Here is a 23670-nt window from a genome sequence, read left to right as displayed (position 1 = left end):
AGAAGGAGGGGGGGGGGAACGACGGGAAAGCTGCACAGATGAAAGGACGGGGACGGAGAGAAAGGTTATGAGAAAGAGAGAGAGAGAGAGAGATGCTGAATTGCTGTTGTGATGGGGTAGATACTGCATCAAGGCATACCACTTGATTAATGGGGTGTCTGCACACACACTCGCACGCACGCACGCACGCACACACGCACGCACGCACAAACAACGTGAAGGTGGCTGAATGACTCTGCATCACAATGCAGTGGCCATAGGGGAAATGACAGGACTATAAGGGGATTAAGGGAGACACCTCAGCCACTACGTCCAATCCCAAGGTTCAGCTCCCCCCCCCCCCTCTACATGGCGATGCTGGTCACGTGGCTTGGGTCGTATTGGCGAGAATCCGGCGATACGATATGTACCGTGACTCGATATATCGCGATACATCGCGATCTCGTAGGCCTGCGTTTACCGTGGTTACGCTACTTCCTGTCTCGGTTTACGTCGTTGGGTTGGCGTGGAAGAGCCAAACGGCTGAAGATCGATCGCAACACTGCCATCTAGCGGTCGTGGGGTTACACGCGACACAAAATGTTGGTCACGAACCTTCACGTGTAAACGATTAAAAACCGATACAGTATCACACAAAGATAATATCGCGATACTGGAGTGTATCGATATTTTCTTACAGCCCCTAGTAAACTTAACGTCCCACTGTACGTTGTCCGTCTTGGGAGAGAGATCCCTCCTCTGGTGCTCTCCCTCAGGTTTCTTCCTATCTTTTCTCCCCGTTAAAGGGGTTTGTTTTAGGGAGGTGTTCCTTATCTGATGCGGGGGTCTAAGGACAGGATGTTGTTGCTGTAAAGCCCCCTGAGGCACATTTGTAATTTGTGATATTGGGCTACACAAATACAATTGACTTCACTTGACTCCTCGCCTGGAGTCCACCCATCCACACAGGCGCGCGCGCACACACACACACACACACACACACCTACACACACACACACACACAAACCAGTATAATCTGGGTTACCTGATGGCTGTCTGTGATTGTTTTAAATTCTAGCAGAATAGCTTGGCACTGACGCTTCACTGGGCTAACAGCCAACTAGCTAACCAGATGGACTGAGGACTAGTTGATTTATCGATGCCAAGCAGTGGCGGCTGGTGCTAAAAAAACTTTTTTTGGCAGGGGGGGGGGGCGCAATTTACTGTGGCTCAGCACACCTGACAGCTGTTTTAATGCCCACACAGTCACAGAGTTATTAAGAAGGACGATGCGGCCTATAGATTTTATCAGGGTTCGTAGACGGTGGATGATTGACGGTCGAGACGAGGCGCGGTGGTGGGTGTGAACATGATTGACAGCCACGAGAACTGGCTAATCACATTAGATCAACAGCATTAAAACGATACCAATTCGCTGCCAGTAAACGTGGGCGTGTCTGGGGGGGCAGCACAGAACTGCGCCCCCTGGAAAATCTGAAGAAGCCAATCAGAGAGCAGCCTCAGGTCACCTGCTCGCCACGAGTCTGAGGCCTTACATGAGGTATGGTTTGGGCGGCGCCCCTCACCCAGGAAGTACATGTATTCAGACAGAAATCAACCAAACACCATTTGGAACCAATATTTAATGGCTGCTGACAGACTGAAAACACTTTTACTTCATAATTATTTGCATTATGCAACTAAATTATGTTTAACATTAAGTAGATTTTCATCTCTTGATATTTGAAGGGGGCGGCGCCCCGGCGCCCTGTACTGGCCAGCCGCCACTGACAGTGATGGCCTCGTTATCAGCTGATGCTATTTTGACTGAATGCTAACTAGGCAGGTGGTGTGTTTGTGCGTGTGTGTGTGTGTCTGCCTGTGTGCCTTCATGTGGTGTGTGGGCACAACAGAGGCAACCCTACTCAAAATGCAGCCATCACTAAATCAGCTGCTTGGGTTTAGGCATTGGTGATTTGTAGGATGCCCAAACAACTGCAGTAATGCAATGAGAAATATTGTGTGTGTGTGTGTGTGTGTGTGTGTGTGTGTGTGTGTGTGTGTGTGTGTGTGTGTGTGTGTGTGTGTGTGTGTGAGTAGAAAGGATGAGCTTACAGCGTAGGAAGCCGAACTAATTATCTGCTCCGAACACAACTGTTCAGCTGGAGCTGTGGAGCCGCCGGGCATCTGGGTAGGTAATTTGAAGGAAAGACACGGGGAGGCGGGGAGGATAGAAAGTGGTGTTTGTGTGCGTTGTGAATGAAACGGCTTTGGCCTTTTCATGTTTCTATGGCAGCTGCAAACTAAGGCATGTGGCGGTTGCCATGACAATAAAGGGGGGAATTGACGTTCGCTGGGAGGCGTGCACTTGTGTGTGTGAATGGGTGTGTGTTTGCGATCGCCCATGCGTGCTGTCACAACTCATGCTCGTGCGTGTGTGTGTGTGCGTGCATGTGTGTGTGTGTGCGTGCATGTGTGTGTGTGTGCGTGCGTGCGTGTGTGTGTGTGTGTGTGTGTGTGTGAGAGCGATGTGCATGTGTGCATGCTCTGAAGTCAAACAAGGGGGTCTTTCACAATCCTAGTCGCTGGTCAGTCGAACGATATATTACCCCCCCCCCCCCCCCACACCACCATCCATGCCAACCAGACCTCCCCTCTCCCCACGTCACACCCCCCCCCTCCCTTTGGGAGCCAGCTCTAGGTCAGTGCTCTTCCCGTCGTCATGGTAACAACACCGAGCGTCACTCGGGACGGCGCAGAAGCTTCCCTGAGTAGTTTGGGAGTTTGTCTGTGAATCATGGCCCCCGGAGGCTGTAAGGACGGAGCTGGCGGGTGGAGGCCGATATGTGGCCGCGGGTTTGTTTGCGGCGTTGTATGACTTGGGACGCGCAGTGCTCCGCTTTTACCTGATTTCTGCAACACAGCGCGCCCTTGTGGAGAGAGACTGCAGGGTAACGTTAATCACGACGTAATGGGCCAGGGAGGGTCGTTGTACGTTTGTTGGTTGTGGAAGAGCAGAAGTCCAAGACGGCCAGCCTGAAGGACGGTTTTGACTCGGCACGGGGCCAATGAAGTTTGAGGGTGCGAGGAAGCTGAGATTGTGCAGCGTCTCTCGGCCTGTGGCTTTGAATACAGAGGGGTAACGTGGTAGTTTACGCGTGGCACTTCTCGTTTTAACGTTTCACGACCTCAAAACCCCGTTATTTCCATCCATCCGGCGGCGGCTGGCCAGTACAGGGCCCCCTTCGAACACCAAGAGATGATAATCTACTTAAACATGTGAAATATGATTGAGTTGTATAATCCGAATCAGAATACGTTATTCATCGCCGAGGGGAAATTGGTTAATAATGCAAATGATTATGAAGTAAAAGTGTTTTTCAGTCTGTCAGCAGCCATTAGATATTGGTCCAAATGGTATTCGGTTGATTTCTGTCTGAATACATATACTTCCTGGGTGAGGGGCACTGGCCAAACCATACCTTATGTAAGCCCTCAAACTTGTGGCGAGCAGGTGACCTGAGGCTGCTGTCTGATTGGTCTCTTCAGATTTTCCATAGGGGCGCAGTTCTGTGCCGCCCCAGACACGCCCACTTTTATTGGCAGCGAATCGGTATTGTTTTAATGCTTTTTTGATCTAATGTGATTGGACTATTCTCGTGGCTGTCAATCATGTTCACACCCACCACCGCGCCTCGTCTCGACTGTCAACCATCCACCGTCCACGAACCCTGATAAAATCTATAGGCCACATCGTCCTTCTTAATAACTCTGTGACTGTGTGGACATTAAAGCAGCTGTCAGGTGGGCTGCGCCAAGGAAATTGTGCCCCCCCCCCCAATTTTTTAGCACCAGCCGCCACTGCATCCATCCATTATCCAAACCGCTTATCCTGCTCTCAGGGTCGTTGGAGCCTATCCCAGCAGTCATTGGGCGGCAGGCGGTGAGACACCCTGGACAGGCTGCCAGACCATCACAGGCCTCACACACACACACACACACACACACACACACACACACACACACACACACACACACACACACACACACACACACACCAAGGGACAATTTTAGTACCTATTATTTAAACCTATTATTTGCTATCTCTAATAACACAGAGGGCCCGGTCTGGCAAGGTGTAATTTTTTTGTCAACCGAGGACTTGTTATTGTTCAAGTTTATCATATACTGTTGTTTTTGTTTTTCCCCTCATAATTGAATATCTCATTTTGGAGCTCCCCAAGTTGATTTCCCAGGTAGAGTTTGTGCAGTAGCCCAGTGCAATTTCCCAGATGCAGTATTGTGTCTAGATGACATTTCCGCGATGTAGTAGTGGAGTTTGGCACTATGCTATCTATCTATCTATCCATCTATTATTTCTCAACCAATTATGGACCCTCCATTGGCGATGCTGCAGTGCCTTATGTAAGCCCAGTGAAGTACAGAATCAGCATTTATTACGTGGTCTCACAGCATCTGCCTTATGGCCGAGTACCTTATCTAGATGTCTGTCTGTCCCGTCTCTCACTATCTTCTCCTCCCCTCGAGCCATTTTTATTGCCCCCCTGCCACAGCTACTGCCCTCTCCTTCGCCTCCTCGGAGTGTCTGCTCTCCCAACCTCCTCCCCCTCCCTGTTGTCTGCTCTCTTGTTTGCCTCCGCTCCTCTTTAGCCTGTTTTAGTTTTAGTTTTTTTTTTGAACTGGACCATATTTTAATGCAATATCAATATCGTGATACGAGACGTCGTCTGGGATTTTGGCCTGTGATATAACTTGTACGCCGTCGTTCCCAGGTTGTAAAGGCTGCATGACAGTAAAGTGATACAACTTGCTGAAGTTGTTAGGGCTGCAACTAATGCTTATTCTCACGATTGATTAATGTATCGATTAAGTGATGTCTTCAAACTGTCTCCAAAAAAAAAAAGAACTTTAAATATTCTTTCTAATGATATAAATCAGAGAAAGGCAAGCAAATCTTAGTATTTATGAAACTGCAACAAAGAATGGATGACTACTTAGACTTGTACCTGAGTGAAATCAATCAATCAATCAATCAATCAACCAACCAATCAATCAATCAATCAATAAATGGATGACTACTTAGACCGTTTACCTGAGTGAAATCAGTCTATCAATCAATCAACCAACCAACAATCAATCAGTCAGACAATCAATCAACCAATCAACCAATCAATCAATCAATCAATCAATCAGACTTTATTTGTATAGCACTTTTCATACAAAGAAATGTAACACAAAGTGCTTCACACAATAAAACCAACAATGACTGGCTCTACCTGCTTCATCATCATGTCCACATACCTAACATTGGGTTGAAAACTTCTACTTGGGCAACCAAGGGGACATTTCGAGGTCGTCCCACACAAAACTGAGCCAGACTACCACAGTCAGGACTTACGGTTTTATTTACAGTCATGAACAGTGTTTCTGAATAACCTTTGAGTCGCTCAGGTGTTTGCAATGGACCCAAGCAACAAAGTACAAGAATACTGTCAGGCAGGGGTTAATGGACTCGAGCGCAGAGCAAAACCTGAAAAGAGGAAAAGCTGTTCATTTGACAGATCATAAACAGCAGAAAAAGTCTCGTAGACCATTACCCAAAAAAAAATTCAGTAGCAAGACTAAAACACAGACCAAGTACAGAGTCGGGTAAAGGGCAGGGTACAAAATCCAAAAAACAAGAGTCCAACACAGCAGGCAACAACTGAAATGGATAATAAGAACACAGGTTAAGGCTTGAACGACCGGTACAAAAATACACTGGCATGGTCTGGCAAACAGCAAAGGAACTGCAGGGTCTAAGTAACAGAGTGAGGAGTTTCAGGTGAGAGGAGGGAGAGCTGACAGTACCCCCCCACCCCACCCCCACCCCCGATGAACGCCTCCTGGCATCACCGCAGGACGACGAGGGTGCTGGCGGTGGAAATCTTGGATGAGGGTCCGGTCCAGGATGTGACGTGAGGGGACCCAGCTTCTCTCCTCAGGACCATAACCCTCCCAATCAACTAAATGCTGGAATCCTCCACCCCTGCAGCGGACAGCCAGCAGTCGACTGACCGAGTAACCCAGCAACGAGAAGTTTAAACCAGGAGACATGATGGAAAGCCGGGTGCACTCGGCGGAGGGAACCGGGCAGTATAAGGTGGACCACAGATGGGTTGATGACCTTGAAGATGGAATACAGGCCAATGAATCGAGGTGCCTACTTACGGTAGCGGACTCTTAGCAGTAGACAACCAGACCCTCTGACCACATCGGTAACAGGGAGCCTGGGTTCTGCGCCGGTCTGCTGCCCTCCTCACCCATTCGCTAGACCGAAGCAAGACCCCACTAGCTCATCTCCCAAGTTGGCAGCACCGTTGGACAAAGGCCTGAGCAGAGGGGACACTGGCCTCCTCTTTGTGACAGGGGAAAAAGAGGGGGTTGGTAACCAAGACTGCAGTGGAATGGAGACATAGCATTAGAAGACACCGGGTGGGAGTTCTGTGCATAATCAGCCCAGGTTAAGTGCTGGCTCCAAGAGGACGGGCTCTGGGAGGCCCGACAGCTCGGCGTGTGCTCCAGGTCCCGATTTGCCCGCTTAGTCTGGCCGTTAGTCTGGGGGTTAAATCCAATGAGCCTACTAAAAAATCCTTCCAAAAGTTGGAAACGAGTTCAGGGCCTCTGTCAGAAACTGTGTCAGCAGATAAACTGTATTTTAGAAATATGAATAATCATGAGCTGAGCAGTCTGTTTAGTAGATGGTAATTTGACAAGGGGAACAAAATGCACCAATTTGGAAAAGTGATTGACTACTGTGCTTATTCGCACTGTATCAATTAGACAGGAGGAGATCAGCTACAAAATCCAGGCCTATGCGGGGCCGTAGACGCTTAGGTACCAGCAGGGGGTTGGTTGAAGGATTTGTTCTGTATGCAGGTGGTGACAAAGTTGTTAATATATTGACACGGAGGGCCCCCAGAACCACTGTCGAATAAAAGCCAGTGTTCTCCCTGGAACCGGGGTGACAGGTCAACTGGGAAGGATGCCTCGACTGAAGAACCGGCGAGGGAACAGAAGTTGGGACAAATAAAGGTAGCCGGACAGTTCCAGGGGTGGGTTCATGCTGCTGTATATGGAATAACGTTATAACGTTAGCCAAAAGTTAGAAGGTCAGCTAGCGTGGACATTATAACTGCTATGTGACGTTAAACTTTGCTTTGGGCGGGGAGACACTCTGGACAGGCCGCCAGACTATCACAGAGCAGTATTCCCTATATACATGTTATAAGACTATCACAGAGCTTTATTCTTATATAAATTTTATAAGTCCATTATAATTGTGTTGTCCTCTTTCAATGCTGTATTGTGCAAATTGCATAAACACAACACCCATTGCACGTTTTTAGGGAGGTGTGCCTTATCCGATGAGAGGGTCTAAGGACAGGATTGTTGTGTTGCTGTTAAGCCCACTGAGGCAAATTTGTAATTTGTGGTATTGGGCTATACAAATAAAATTGATTTGATTTGATTATTCCATCCATCCATCCATTATCCAAGCCACCCGTTCCAACCGGGGCCGTATGACCACATTTGAATCGGAACCCAGTTGTAATTTTACTCTCCACCGATAGAGGGCCTTGAAACACGAGAGGCCCGTAGCCAAACGACTGCTTACACGTGGTCTTGTCTTGGTCTCGGCGGGCCTCTTCCGCATATGTGACGAGAGAGACATGGGCGGAGAAAAAAAAAAATCGAAAAAACTGCAGAACCGAGTCTAGCAGGCAAGACGGGAAACTTTTTACGGAATTCAGAGGCAAACCTATGTGTTTAGTGCGCCTGGGAACAGAATCCGCCATGAAGGATTTCAACTTGGGTCGCCATTAACAATACCGCGCACAAAGACAAATATGGCGTGTACCCCGGAAGTGCCTCAAAGGCTGACCTCAAAGGAACAATAGATCCGACGGAAGCCGCGTCTGCACAGGAGTCCTCTGTCAGGGCCTCTTACGCGGTTTCCCTTGAGCCTGCTGAAGCCCTCGTCAGATGGCGGAACGCTTCTGGAGATGATAACATGGCTGTGGGTGAGCTTCGGCGGCTTCATCAGTCTATGAACGTGTGTGAATGGTTGAATGTGAGGCATACGTTGTAAAAAAAAGCGATGAGTGGTCGGTAGACTAGAAAGGCGTTATATAAAATATATGTTGTCTTGCGAATGAAAAGTTAAAGAACAGTAATCTGATCCTGAACATAATTTGCCAATGCTACTGTAAACTACTAATAAGACACGTTAGCCCCTAGCTAACGGGTCTGACCCTTTAGCCGAGCGGTTAGTGACGTCACCTTGTGGTGCAGTACACCCCGTGTCGAATCCCGCACCGGGCAAGAAAATAACCGGTTACATCACTATCAATATATTCAGGTCAAAATATTGTAGCGCTCCGACTGTCCGCGGCTCCGGACTGGGGGAGCGCAGGGGCTCATGGGACTGCTGGTGTTATTGAAATTATGATTTCTGTTGTGTTCATGTTTTGGTTATTGTGTTGTTTGTTTGGGGGTTTGACTCGGACGGGGTAGAGGACTGTTATTGACTGACCGACCGTAGGACCGTGACTTAGACTGATGTCGCCAGTTGTAACGTGGGGAGGGGGATCGTTTTGTTGTTGTCGGTTCTGGCAGTTGTAACTAAAGAGCACTTCCGGAGTCGCGCGGTGTATGGGGCACGGGCGTTCCGATTAAGAAGAGAGCGGGAGGGATGCTGCGTATTGAATGCCAGCCAAGCTGCCCAAGTACAACAGGAGGACGCAGCTAGGGCCGTACCTCCTGTAAGTCCAGTTAGTAGCATTGCACAGCGGACTGAACAACGAGGAAGCTGCCATCCATCTGACTCTGGCGTTGGAGGGAAAGGCTCCTTGACCTAGCCCCAGCGGACCAGCGGGAACTCAAAGCCCTGACCATGGCACTGGAGAGGCGATTCGGGCTACGACTCTTCACTGACCAGAGCAGGGAGCAGCTAGCCAGCCACCGCCAGCAAAAGAAAGAGAGTCTAGGTACCTTCGCCACAGATGTGCAGCTACACGCCCAACATGGTTACCTGCAGTTCAACGCAGCCGCCCAACAGGAGCTCATTCTCCACGCTTTCCTGCACGGGCTCACGCTGGAGTGGTTGTGCCAGTATGTTCGCCTCGCCACACCCTAGTCCTTCAGAGAGGCTCTCTGAAAAGCTGAACGGGCTGAGGTGATACTCCCCACTCGGGCTTACCCAGCAGAAGGCCCCTGCTCTCTGACTGTACGTCAGGTTGGCTAACGACGGTGAAGAGGAAGAGGTCTACCAAGTTTGGCTTCCACCACAGCAGTCTCGGCGATGGCCTCCAACATCCAGGCGACATCCACCCTGGCCGACTGACCACTGCTACTGGTGTGACGAGCCTGGTCACATAGCCTGCAACTGCCCAGCACTGGCGCCGGAAGCCAGAGTCAACTGGCCGGCGGGGAAACAATGGTGGAGCAGCCTAGTTAGGGTAATGCTGCTCCAGTCTCCAGCTCCATATCAAGGCTGATGCACGCCGCTGGAGAGCCTGTGTTAATGTGTCAGAGGCAACCATCACCCTCAGAAAGAAGACAATGGTGCTCTGGTCTGGCTGGGGAAGGAGCAGGCTCAGGGGCCGGCGTGCCAGTCGTTGAGCAGCCGCCGCTCAGCAGGCACAGAGCCCTGGTATGGCATTGGAGTGCTGCTACTGCCAGCAGCAAGAGGAATGGGGCCAGATGACGCCGACAGTGGCGACCGTCCAGACTGCCAGCAACGAGTAGAGGTGATTCCCATTGACCACGCAGCAACTGAGGCAGCAGCAGGAGGCAGACGTGGCCCTTGCACTGGTGAGGGGTTGGCTGGAGATGGGGTGGCGCCCCGAGTGGACAGAGGTGTCAGCGTTGGGGCCTGAGGTAAAGACCTACCACTCTCAATGGGGCAACGTCGAGCTCCACGATGGGTTGGCATACCGGAGGTGGCAAGCTCCCAGATGACGGAGCGGCCTTCTGCAGCTATTGGTGCTCTGTGTGCTGCGTTCTCAGGTTCTCCAGATGATCCATGGCTTGGTCGGAGCGGGGCACTACGGGAACGCCTAGAGGGGGTGGTTCTACTGGCCTGGCTGTCAACAAGACGTGGAGCTACACGTGCACTGCTCCTGCATCCGCCGGGCCTGGCCTGGCTCCGGAATGCAGCAGAAGAGGGTCTATGACGCACGGGGTGCTTTGGGTGGTCTGTTCGCCAGTGGCAACGCCCTGGACTTTTGGGGCACTATGTATTGGGTGATGGGGTTGTCGGGGACAACTAGCCCCTCAGGTGGGGGCTATGTAGCAACCTGGGGAGGTGGTCACTCCGACTCTCGGCAGCTCTGTGCTGGGGGAGTGAGGCAGCATGTGGGACTGTTGGTGTTATTGAAATTGTTACGATTTATGTGTTTAAATGTTGTGTTCATGTTTTGGTTATGGTGTTGTTTGTTTGGGGGTTTGACTTGGACGGGTTGGAGGACTGTTACTGACTGACTGACCGATCTTAGGCCCGTGACTTAGACTGATGTCACCAGTTGCGACATCAGGGGGGAAATCGTTATGTTGTCAGTTCTGGCCATTGTGAAACTAAAAGCACTCCTGGGGGTCGTGTGGTGTATGGGGGCATGGGAGTTAGGATCAGAGGTTTGCCTCTCGACTCTAAGCCTAAGTCCCTAGCCCTAAGTCCTCAGTCCCTAGCTAGACTCTTCTCTTCTGTAGTTCCAAGGTGGTAGAACGATTTACCAGACTGTTCAGTCAGCAGACTCCCTCTCAGTCTTCAAGAACCCAGATAGCAAAGAATCTGTGGCCCAAATATGGCTCACATCTGCAGTTCTCTTACAGCCCACATTTGGCCTTGAATGACAGCGTTGACTCAGGGTGAGTGTGGCTGCCTCAACTCAGCCACACTTGGATCACATCTGGCCCACATAGTATGTGCAGTAACCTAAGTCAAGCCCGGTTCGTTACATTTGGGCCATGTCTGGCCCACACAACACTTGCCGTAACCCAAGTCACGCCCGGCTTATGACATTTGGACCACGTCTGGCCTGGCCCACACAACAGTTGCCAGTGCCGTAACTGAGCCGTAAGTACCAAAAGTGACCCAGATGTGTCTGCTGTCTGGGAAAAGACTCAGCTCTTTTACAAACACCTCTGCACTTGATGGACTGGAAAACATTTTTTGCTTCTATTTATTCTATGCACTTTATGCATTGCCTCTAGGCACTGCCTGTTGGCACCTGCGCTCTATATATCGGACCTGAGATTAGCTTTATGGCCCTTACTTGTGTTGCTCTGTCCTGCCTAGAACCTCGCTTGTGCTGTATCAGCTCTCAGCTGTACGTCGCTTTGGATGAAAGCGTCTGCTAAATGAAGTGAAAGAAAATAAAATGACTCATTCCTACGTGCCACAATACTGTTTTCTGTGATTTCTGTCAGCGTCGTCCAGCCCGATGCTGTTGTGTGTTTTGGTGCAGGCGAATGGCACCCCACACAATTCAGTATTTATCCAGACAGGAAGAGAGCTGACAGAGACACGTGGCACAGAATGTTCTTGGTGGGATTTGATCCTAATGCCTGGCGCGGATGAACAGTGACTCCAGGGAACACAGACTAGCTGTTCGACTGTCTCTGAGCGCCACAGCTGTTTTTGTTTTTTAACCTCTTGACCTTCACTTCTCTCATCTCCCGCCCTCTCTTTCTCCCCTGTATTCCTCTGCTTCTAAACTCCTCTCTGCAGGACTGGGTTTTCCTCACTCGCTTCTGCTTCCTCACTGACTTCGGACGTCTGGACTTCCGGTTTCGCTACCCGAAGGTAGGGTGATGATTCTTTTGGTGTGTGCGTGTGTGTGTGTGTGTGTGTGTGTGTGTGTGTGTGTGTGTGCACATGTGCAATTTTTTTTCCCCCCCTCAAATTCTCAATTACCAAATCTTAACTAACTGCCCTGGCCCATCCATCTACGTGCTGGACCTCCCCTCTGATCTGCTGTAATAGCTGCTGACACCAGAGCTGTTTAGACTTCTTTCATCACCTTTCTTTTTATTACCGCTGTCCGTTTCACTCTGCTCACTGATTGGCTTTCTCTCTCTTCTTGCGCTTTCTAAGTTAAAGCCAATTTTCTTCCTCTCTTCCACGGTCTTCTCCTCCTCCGGCTGCTCCCCTTCATGTCATCCTCTCTCCCTTTCTTCTCTGCTGTTTGCTCACTTCCTCTTTATTTGTTTTATTTTTTATTTTTTTGTTTTTTTTATTCTCCCCAATTGTACCCCACTCTTCCGAGCCGTCGCGGTCGCTGCTCCACCCCCTCTGCCGACCCGGGGAGGGCTGCAGACTACCACATGCATCCTCCGATACATGTGGCGTTTCCGGCGGCTTCTTTTCACCTGACAGTGAGGCGTTTCACCTGGGGGATATAACAAGTGGGAGGATCACACTATTCCCCCCAGTTCCCCCTCCCCTCTGAACAGGCGCCCCAACCGACCAGAGGAGGCGCTACTGCAGTGACCAGGACACATACGCACATCTGGGTTCCCGCCTGCAGACACGGTCAATTGTGTCTGTAGGGACGCCCGGCCAACCCGGAGGTAACATGGAGATTCAAACTGGTGAACCTCATGTTGGTGGGCAACGTAATAGACCGCTATGCTACCCGACGCCCCTCCCTCTTTTTTTTTATATCTCGTCTTTTTTCATTTCGTTCTTCCTCTCTTCCCCCCGTTCCCTCTTCCTTGCCTCACGTCTTTAAGCCTGCCTACTATGGAATCAATTTATGGGGTACAAATCTCACATGCGCTCTCTCTCTCTCTCTCTCTCTCTCTCTCTCTCTCTCTCTCTCTCTCTCTCTTTCGCTCTCCCTCTCTCTCTCGCGCTCGTTCTCTCGTTTTGCATTGGTTCTCTCCTTTGAGCTGCTGCCCTCCTCTTTTCTCATCTCTCCCCTCTGCACATCTCACCCATGATTCATGATTTCTCCCAATCTTTCATTATCCCCTTTCCTTTCTCTCTCTCTCTCTCTCTCTCTCTCTGTCTCTCTCTCTTGTTCTTACTCTTCCCTCTCACTCCGTCTCTTTCCCTATCCCATCTAGTCTCGCTGCTGTCAGAACATATTGCTCTACTTTGATGACAGCTCTCAGTGGCCAGCTGTGTACAAGAGGCCCGAAAAGGTGAGATACTGACATTCTCTATTGTGTGTGTGTGTGGGGGGGGGGGCACAATTTACCCTGGTGCAGCACACCTGACAGCTGCTTTAATGGCCACACAGTCACAGAGTTATTAAGAAGGACAATGTAGCCTATAGATTTTATCAGGGTTCGTAGACGGTGGATGATTGATAGTCGAGACGAGGCGTGGTGGTGGGTGTGAACATGATTGACAGCCACGAGAATAGTCCAATCACATTAGCTCATAAAACATTAAAACAATACCAATTCGCTGCCAATAAAAGTGGAAGCGTCTGGGGCAGCACAGAACTGCGCCCCATAGAAAATCTGAAGCAACCAATCAGACAGCAGCCTTAGGTCACCTGCTCGCCACAAGTTTGAGGGTTTACATAAGGTATGGTTTGGCCGGCGCCCCTCACCCAGGAAGTATATGTATTCAGACAAAAATCAACCAAATACCATTTGGAACCAATATTCTGCTGACAGACTGAAAACACTTTTATTTCATAATTATTTACATTATACAACTAAATTATATTTAACATGTTTAAGTAGATTTTCATCTCTTGATATTTGAAGGGGGTGGCGCCCCAGCGCCCTGTACTGGCCAGCCGCCACTGGTGGGTACGTGTGTGCGTGCGTGTTTGTCAGTGTGTGTGATCTGGTATGAGCCTGTCAGTGGCTGCAAAAGCAAAAGAAAGCTGAAAACCATATTCCCCTGCGACATACCAGCTTGTGTCTCCACCGAGACGTAAAGTCTTTATCTGAGCTATAGGCAATAATGTGAGGAAGATATTGACTGTGAAAGCACACAGGGACATTTTCTGGCGGGTGAGGGAGATTTTCTGGTAATCGTACTCTGTTATAAAAACTCAGGGAAACTTTTGGCACGTCTGCAAACTGCAAAATCACACTCTTCCATCTGTTGTTTGCAGATGAGCCGGCTTTTTTTTTTTTTTTTGACATCCCAATTTTCAGACTTCAGAGATTTTTTTTCTAGTTTTACAGACAAGTTATTCATATAAATCAATTTTAGAACTGCCTGGTATTTTCTTGGTATTTTTTGTGATGTGAACAGCTGTTGCTCTGGTCTGTGACATGTCATCAGTCTATGAAATTAACTTTGCAATGTGTTTATTACCAGAAAATAACGGATAGTGACACAGACAATTGGTACCATCTGCTCACTCCTTCCAGAGCTGATCTTAGCAGAAATGCAGTTATTTTATCAACACATAGGGTGTTTTTATAGCCTGTGCTATTGCATTAATGCCCCTTTTCTACTACAGGGTACTGACTCAACTTGCCCTTTTTTTGTTTTGCATTCCTGGGAAGTACCAGCTTTTTGGTAACTGCTACCACTTTTCTGGTACCACCTTCGTTCCAAAAAAGCTGGAGCGGGTACCAAAATCAATGCAGACCTCTGACTGGTCAGAGAAATGCGTCACTGCGTCATCAGTGCGCACATGGGATATCATTCGGCATTTTTTAAATACCAAAGCGGTCAAAGCGGAGTTAATCTTAAAAGTACATTTTGAAATTGGAAAAAAATAAAATAGAGAGCCAAAAATCCAGCTACACCGAGGGGGCACTGTTACAGTAATGGAAAATGACACAGAAGCGAGTTGAGTCGAGCCGGTACCATGTAGTGGAAAAGCAGCATAAGAGTGTGCTGTTGTACTTCAGTCTACATCACAGAAACATGCTCTGGATCAGACTGTGTAATGACTTAGTATTTAGTTAAAGCTCATTATGAAGTGCTTACATAATTCCCTGTATTTTGTAGCGTAATACCTAATATTGTAATACTATTTGGTGGTGCAGTTTTATTCAGCTGAGAGTGTGTGATTCAGTCAGGTGATTGACATTTCAAACCCTGCGTAGAATTGCTACCAGAAGGAGGCGGTGCTGAGGCCAGAAAACAACCAGGTCATCAACCTTACTACACGGTACACCTGGTCAGGCTGTGTGGTAAGAGCACGCACATACACACACACACACACACACACACGCACCTGTCAACTCAGGGAGCTTACCGAGGAGAAAGTATTCGGGGAAAGTAAACCTAAATAATACATGATGATCAAAAGAAACTGCACACATCTGGGTAGCAGAGTGATGAAACACCAGCTAGTTTCACAGCGGCCGTTGCATCAGCGACCATGTATTTGACCTCATGATGGAGGATGCAGGGGCGGACTGGGAATGAAAAATGGCCCTGGACTTTTTGACTCAAGGCCGGCCCACCAACCCCCCAGATATACACCACCACCCACACAAACCACCGGGAAAACTCCCGGTGCTCCAGATGGCCAGTCCGCCATTGCGAGGATGTCAAGTATGGAGAGCCGTAAGCTGTCACGTCATCCGTTAAGACTATTCTGACCTAGTTGAACAGGGTTTCCTTGCGTTGTGGAAAACCTGCCGATTTGTAGAATAGGTTTTTAGCCATGGAAATCACCTGGAGAATGATAGATTTGATCAAAAGTCCCGGAAATACTGTTGAGATCATGGAAGGTTGTCAAGTTAGGTTCTAAATTTGTATTTTTATCTGCTGAGATGGCATATTTTTGGTTTAATTTCCATGAGATCATATAATTTCACCCATATTTCCAGCCGCTGAGATGTCACATCAGTGCTGGAAGTTTAAGCGGTACGTGCAGCAACTAGCTAAACGTTACACAGTCCATGAAGAGACCGTGGAGGCCTCGGAAGATAGTTAATACAGAATAACATGAATGTCCAAGCAAAAGTCTTGGAAAAGGATTTCTTGAAAACAGCGGGAACCTTGTTTGACGCATTTTTAACATCTAATCCATTTTAGTTGGTGTTGCCGTGCAGCAAAGTTTTAACTGTTAAACATAAACATGCTCACACTCTCATCGAGCCAAGTATTCACCTCTTCTAGTCTGCCTCCAAGAACTCCTGTTGTGTCATTGATTTACACAGTTACACTTTTAATCATATATTCCAGTCGGTCTTGATTGGTGGGAAAGTTTGTTCTCTCCCCGGTAACACTTTTTCTTTCACCTTTCAAAGAGCCATCCAACTGGTGTGTTTATCACATTAGGAAATGTGATTGTAAGTGTCTCTATTGTTGTGCCTGTTGGTGGTTCTTGTTGTCATGTTTTAGTCTATGCTGGGGTGTGAAATGTGTAGCACGTTGATGTCCCACGCTCCGAGTCTATTGTTATAATTCAGTTTGTCTCTGAGGGGAGTCTTTGTTTGCGTAACACCATCCTTTCTGCAGGTTCCAACCCTTCATTTCTCCCAATCTCTCTCTCTCTCTCTCTCTCTCTCTCTCTCGCTCTCTCTCTCTCACTGTCAGGTGGAGGGAGATGGAGATGAAGAGGTTCTGAGCTGCGTCGGTGGTCGCAGTTTCCGTTCAGTGAGGGAACGATGGTGGTACATTGCCCTCAGCAAGTGCGGGGTAAGAACTGATCTTTCACCTCATGCTGTGTGTGTGTGTGTGTGGGGGGGGGGGGGGTACGGACTTGCTGCCATAGCGCCGCCTTGACAAACCCGACATGCCGATCCAATGCAAACAGACATACTAACAACACTTCAGCAGAGATAGGGGTGTAAGAAAAAATCGATTCAGTTATGTATTGCGACTCTGCTCACAAGTGACTCATGAGGGGTGTCTGGGTAGCATAGCAGTCTATTCCATTGCCTGCCAACACGGGAATCGCCGGTTTGAATCCCTGTGTTAACCTCCAGCTTGGTCCGGCATCCCTACAGACAGAATTGGCTGTGTCTGCGGGTGGGAAGCTGGATGTGGGTATGTGTCCTGGTCGCTGCACTAGCACCTCCTCTGGTCGGTCGGGGCACCTGTTTGGGGGGGGGGGTAGTGTGATCCTCCCACACGCTATGTCCCCCTGGTGAAACTCCTCACTGTCAGGTGAAAAGAAGTGGCCGGCGACTCTGGCTCGGAAGAGTGGGGTAATTGGTCAGATACAATTGGGGAGAAAAATCCAAAAAACCAAAAACAAATGATTCATGAACAACTTCCGGGTTCTGGGTAACGTTATAAAAGTGTGCCACGGTATCTTGAAGATGTGCAAAGGAGAATTAACTTTACAATGATGATGCATGCGGCGCCCTCTCAGTTCAAAGTGAACATTTGGACTCACTTTGGCTTTTCCAGCATAGATGGGAAACTTGATATGACCACTGCAGTATGCAAACATTGCAACAGCGAGACAAAATATTATGGCAATACCACAAATCCATGGGTGCATCTCAATTGTCATCACCCGGAACTAAGTAAGACACTAGCAAAAACAACTAGCCAGGCAACAATCGAAGCAGTAAAATTACCAAGTAGGTCGGAGAGGGCAAAACGAATAACAAGATCAGTTGCTCATTTCATTTGCAAAGACATTCGCCCTTAATAGTGTGGTCGACAGGGCTGCATTATCACTTCACTGTGCCCCTGGGCACCAACATTCAAGTGCCCCCCTCGCCTGGTTTGAACGCTAGTATATAATCACTGTGATCAGTCAATATTTATGCCAGAAATAACTTATTCACAATAGCATTCATCCGCAACTCGCCTAAGGATTGAATTGGTGTAGGACAGCGGAAATAGGCATCAATGTGTTGTTATTAGGAGTGCAGGCAGGGTGGAGTGGGTGGAGAAGAGTGTCAGGAGTGATTTGTGACAGAAGGGTGCCAGCAAGAATTAAAGGGAAGGTTTACAAGATGGTAGTGAGACCAGCAATGTTATATGGTTTGGAGACAGTGGCACGGACGAAAAGACTGGAGGTGGAGCTGGAGGTGGCAGAGTTGAAGATGCTAAGATTTTCATTGGGAGTGATGAAGAAAGACAGGATTAGGAACGAGTATATTAGAGGGACAGCCCAGGTTGGACGGTTTGGAGACAAAGCGAGAGAGGCAAGATTGAGATGGTTTGGACGTGTGGAGGAGAGATGCTGGGTATATTGGGAGAAGGATGCTGAATATGGAGCTGCCAGGGAAGAGGAAAAGAGGAAGGCAAAGAGGAGGTTTATGGATGTGGTGAGGGAGGACATGCTGGTGGCTGGTGTTACAGAGGCAGATGCAGAAGACAGGAAGAGATGGAAACAGACGATCCGCTGTGGCGACCCCTAACGGGAGCAGCTGAAAGTAGTAGTAGTGGTAGTAGTGTTGTTATTAGGATTTTTTTTTTTCTCCTGCACTGAGTTTCTTTCTGTCAGACATTCAGAGATTCCTACACAGACTCAAAGCTGAATGAATGGTGCCTTGATAATATGTAGGTCACCGCCAGAAGTTTAAAAACCCGGTCCAGAAAGTAAAAACCCTAACCGTGTCTTTACTCCATCCATGTATTAAACCAGCAGATTTGAGAAACTAGCCAGTGCAATCTGATGGTTTAGTACATGGGTGGAGTAAAGACACAGTTAGGGTTTTTACTTTCTGGACCGGGTTTTTCCACCTCTGGTCACCGCCTGTCTGTTACTTTTCAGGAACGAGGGCGCAACAGGGCACATGTCCGTCTGCAGAGCACGTAATGGACTTTACAGTAGCGCACACAGTAGGCTGCAGCTGGCTGCATCAGCCATGTGCAGCTGGAAACGCACACACGCCGACACCGCTGTGAAAATCCCCTGATCTGTCAGTGTATTCCTGTCTACCGCCTGTCCGTGCTCTCAGAAGTAGTGTGAAAATGATACAAATTAGACAAAATCATGTGAGATGGTGTTATAGATACGGAAAATCACAACGCGCTTTACAGTTGGCTCGCGATCACGCTGATTACCGCCACTGAACAATTTTTCCCATTGAGAAATGATGCTGCTGCCAGCTGTGCACCACCAGTAGACTGACAGAAGTGAGACGCTATAATGAATAGTCATGACAGATAAATAATGCTAATTTTTCATAGCTAACTGTAGGGGGAAAGCTCGATTTCTATCGAGGCATGGATGTGAAAATTAACATACCCGTGTTGGGGTCCAACTTGACGGTTTTCAGGGTCTGGAACAGGTTAATGTAAAGACGAGTTCTAACCAGAATTTTTTGCTTGTGTCCTGGGCCCTTTAGAGGTCTTGGGCCCCTGGGCAATTATCCCGTTGCCCTTATGGTTAATCCAGGTGGTTGAAAATGCCTGCTTCTGTAAAATGCTACAAACACTTGAGCCCAGATATGTCATCCCTTCACGGGTTTATTTCTTGGAGATGCTAATGCCAAAGATATACAGTGAGGGAAGTCCAAGATAATGCAGTCGCTTTACAAAGCCGAACTGATTGCGCTAACATGTGACACATGGACAGCTAGAGCAGCACAATCCTATCTGACCGTGACATGCCACCACGTAACAGGTGATTGGACTGCGGCTACTCATGTTTTGGATACCATAGTAGCACACAAGTCTCATATCAGGAATCAGGAACACTTTGTCATTTCACTTCATGCACTTGCGTACATGAAATGAAACTAAATGCCGTTTCCCCCAGCCCACAGAAGTACAACAAAGACAAAAACATACAAAAACTACAAGGACACACATATCCAAACTAAACAAAAAAAATCACTGCCCAAGGGAATGAACGCCAGCCAGGATGACTGTCGGAACCGCCGGTCTGCATGAGTTAGCAGTTAGCTTAGTCTGCCCTGCTTCCGCATCCTGTCAGACTGCCCTCGGCGTTTCCTTCTCGGGCGCAGCTCCAGGCAGGGGCCGTGGTCCCCAGGCCCACCGGACGAAGCAGAACAAGCTCTCGAGCTGATCCAGCACCAGCTCTCCCAGCCAGACAACCTGGACACACCTCCCCGCACTCCTCACGATGACATCAAAAAACACCACAGTCAACGCCAGGTGAGGCCGCCGCCAGACTGCCCTCAGCATTATCAGAACTGCCGGTCTGCATGGGCTAGCAGTTAACTTAGCCTGCCCCGCTCTCCCAGCCGATCCAGCACCAGCTCTCCCAGCCATCATACGAAACTGCATGGGCGGTACTGGGTGAGGCTGCTGCAAATGTGAATTCACGCCACTATCTTCTGACACCGGCTTTGAGTGAGGCCGCTGCAAGCGTGAATTCGCGCAGCCATCTTCCCACAATATGGGGCTAACATGCAGCAATTAATTGCAAGATAGTAGAGGAATGGGGACTTGAGGGAAAAAACCCAGCACTGGGTATGGATAACATGTCCAATATGACTGTTGCTTCACAGTTAGCTGGTTATCCCCATGTGAGATGCTATGCATACACAGTAAATCTTGTGTCTCAAAATGCACTGAAACTACTCATTGTAGTGTGGCTACTGTCAAGACTCAGACGCGTCACTGCATTTTTTCACCAAAGCCCTCAATGTCTCCATGTGTTGCGAAAAAAAAACAAGCTTTGCTGGAGCATCCACAGCACAAATTGATAGCTGATGTTCCGACTTGATGGAACAGCGCGCATGATATGGCTGAGCACTTCCTAGAGCAGCAGCCAGCCATTACCGCTGCACTTCTGTCCCCAGAGATTAGCAAGAACGAAAAGGATATAATGACGTTCACAGAGTCAGACATATTGAATGCTGAGGAATTCCTCAAGGTAACTTCTGTAATGTCAGAGGAGAGTAAACCCACAGTCTTCATCATTGCCTCTACACATGCCCGGCTTTTGCGAGACACGCAAGAGACTCTGGGAGATACTCCATTTGTCAGGGAAATTAACGATGCTCTGCACCAAGACCTGCTGAAGCAGTATGCGAGTGACCAGGAGAAAGTTACCCTTCATGTGTCATCAGCGATTGAGCTGAGATTTAAAGCTCTAACATTCCTGTCAGATGAAGAGCGGTGTGAAACGACCACAAGAATGATTCATGAGGCTGCACCCATGGATACACACCACCCACAGGGCCCAGGTGGACCCAAGTTCAATTGTAATTGGCGGTGGTTTGAAGTTTTCTGTGTGTGTGTGTGTGTGTGTGTGTGTGTGCCTGCATGTATGTTTTAGTAGTAGTATTAATCTTGCCAGTTTGCTTAAAATTGAGATGAAATTCATCATTTGCTTTTATCATCTGGGCACTGGTTTGAACTGAGGCAGCGGGGATGTCAGAAGAGGAGAAGGTCAAAGATTTCGACATCACAGAGGAGGACCCTCCAACTGCAAAGAGAAGAGTAACCTGTGCCCTGGCTGATCTACTTGGTAACACTTGCACACACCACAGCCACAGAAGCACCTGCTGCTAAGTCACCAGTAGAAAGGGCAGAAGATGAGATAAAGAGATACTACATCTGTCACTCTCTGAAAGCCCATTGGACTGATGGAGAGGACATCTGTCTGAATTTCTTCTGGCGAAGCTAGCTAAAAAAGAACTACCTTTGTATACCGGGGACTAGTGTCTCCGCCAAGTATATATTCTCCTCGACAGGAGATATAGTGACGACTGAAAGAAGTGTCCTTACCCCAGAGCATATTAATCAGCTGTGCAAAAGAATCTCCACATTCCTTGAAAATAGTTTAAAACATTTTTTTTTTTACAATCAGATATTGTAGCACATTTTCCATATAGCCGCTTCTCTGGCATCGGGTCGCGGTGGCACCAAGCTAAGTAGGGCACTCCAGACATCCCTCCCCCCAGCAACGCCTTCCCGCAACTCCCGGAGGATCCCAAGGCGTTCTCAGGCCAACACTGGACATGTAGTCCCTCCAGCGAGTTCTGGGTCTACCCTGGGCTCTCCTCCCAGTTAACTGTGCTCGGTAAACCTCCAAAGGAAGGCGCCCAGGAGGCATCCTAATCAGATGTCCGAACCACCTCAACTGGCTCCTTTTGAAGGGAAGGAGCAGCGGCTCTACTCCAAGCTCCCTCCGGATGTCCAAGCTCCTCACCCTATCTCTAAGGCCGAGCCCAGGCACCCTACGGAAGAAACTCATTTCAGCTGCTTGTATCCGCGATCTCACCCTTTCGGTCACTACCCAAAGCTCATGACCATAGGTGAGGGTTGGAACGAAGATTCGGTGATAAATTGAGAGCTTTGTTTTCTGGCTCAGCTCCCTCTTCACCACAACGGTCCGGTACAACGTCCGCATTACTGCTGATGCCGCACCAATCCACCTGCCAATCTCCCGCTCCATCCTACCCTCACTCGTGAACAAGACCCCGAGATACTTGAATTCCTTCACTTGAGGCAACAACTCATCCCCAACCCAGAGGGAGCAATCCACCATTTTCCGGTAGAGAACCATGGCCTCAGACTTGGAGGTGCTGACTCTGAATGAAGGTGCTGAATGAATGAATGAATGAATGTTCCATATAGGCCTAATATTTGGTTGAGAATTTTTAGATAAAGACAATGTTGATAGTCTCCTCGTATCATTCAAAGCATTTGGTTGTGTAACAAATTAAAGGCATGTTCATTCCATCATATTTTGCCCACAGTAGCTGCTGAAAGGCAGATATTGATTTATCACACTTGCTGCTACTGTAAAACTGTGTGGGTTTGTCTTGGATTCAACTATTTTTTGTTGAGAATGGGAATTATTGTCTCCTGGTGCAAGAGCAACCTTGTGTTTGAATCCTTTACAAATTTGTCTAAATAAAGGTATTTAACTTGAAATTAAAGTAACTTCAAATGTTATGTTACAGCGCACATGTCTGCGGACAGCTTTTCATCAATTAACATTTCTTAGCAATAGGTCTAGTGATTTAAAGAGTAGCCTAATTGGGGATCGCCGGTTAAAGTCCTCGTGTCACCTCAGGCTTGGTCGGGCATCCCTACAGACACAATTGGCCGTGTCTGCAGGTGGGAAGACGGGTGTGGGTATGTGTCCTGGTCGCTGCACTAGTGCCTCCTCTGGTCGGTCGGGGGCGCCTGTTCGGGAGGGGTGGGGGGGGGGATAGTGTGATCCTCCCACGCGCTACGTCCCCCTGGCGAAACTCCTCACTGTCAGGTGAAAAGAAGCAGCTGGTGACTCCACATGTATGGGAGGAGGCATGTGGTAGTCTGCAGCCCTCGCTGGATCAGCAGAGGGGGTGGAGCAGTGACCGCAATGGCTCCAAAGAGTGGGGTAATTGGCCAGATACACTTGGGAGAAAAAAAAGTGGGGGGGATAGCCTAAAGAAAATGGCAATAAATATCATATCACGATACTTGTAGACTACTTACAGAATCGAATCGGTAGCCAAGTATAGATTTGCGTATCGACTCGGCAGGTCTCTGGAAATGTACACCCCTGCTTGAGTGTGCATGTACACATGTAGTTCAGCCAAATGTACATGCGCATGCAGGAACATTGCCATCCGCAACGCAGTGGCAAACATACATCCATTTTTTCCCCCTCTATCTTGTTTTTCTGTGGCAAAGATGTTTTTTTGCATGGCACACACACACACACACACACACACACACACACACAGGCATGCATATCATCATAATTGTCATCACCATGGGCATCATAGTGGCACAATGGGTTGCCTCACAGTAAGAAAGTCCTGGGTTCGAGCCCCGAAGTAGTCCAACCTTGGGGGGGGGGGGGGGGGTCGTCCAGGGTC

General features: G+C 48.6%; 1 protein-coding gene across 1 annotated transcript in view; it reads left to right on the top strand.

Annotated features, from left to right (window-relative positions):
• The window catches only part of tmem145 (transmembrane protein 145), a 61033-nt gene that overhangs the window by 12630 nt on the left and 24733 nt on the right, over positions 1 to 23670 (top strand). The window contains exons 2-5 of the mRNA XM_056286889.1: positions 11771 to 11845; positions 13111 to 13188; positions 15070 to 15156; positions 16514 to 16615. Coding sequence (XP_056142864.1) covers positions 11771 to 11845; positions 13111 to 13188; positions 15070 to 15156; positions 16514 to 16615 — 342 coding nt within the window. The remainder of the gene's footprint in view (positions 1 to 11770; positions 11846 to 13110; positions 13189 to 15069; positions 15157 to 16513; positions 16616 to 23670) is intronic.

This window comes from Lampris incognitus, chromosome 9, assembly GCF_029633865.1.
Source record: "Lampris incognitus isolate fLamInc1 chromosome 9, fLamInc1.hap2, whole genome shotgun sequence".
Classification (NCBI taxonomy): Eukaryota; Metazoa; Chordata; class Actinopteri; order Lampriformes; family Lampridae; genus Lampris; species Lampris incognitus.
The sequence above is the reverse complement of the archived record's forward strand: the minus strand, read 5'-3'. Positions and strand labels throughout refer to the sequence as shown.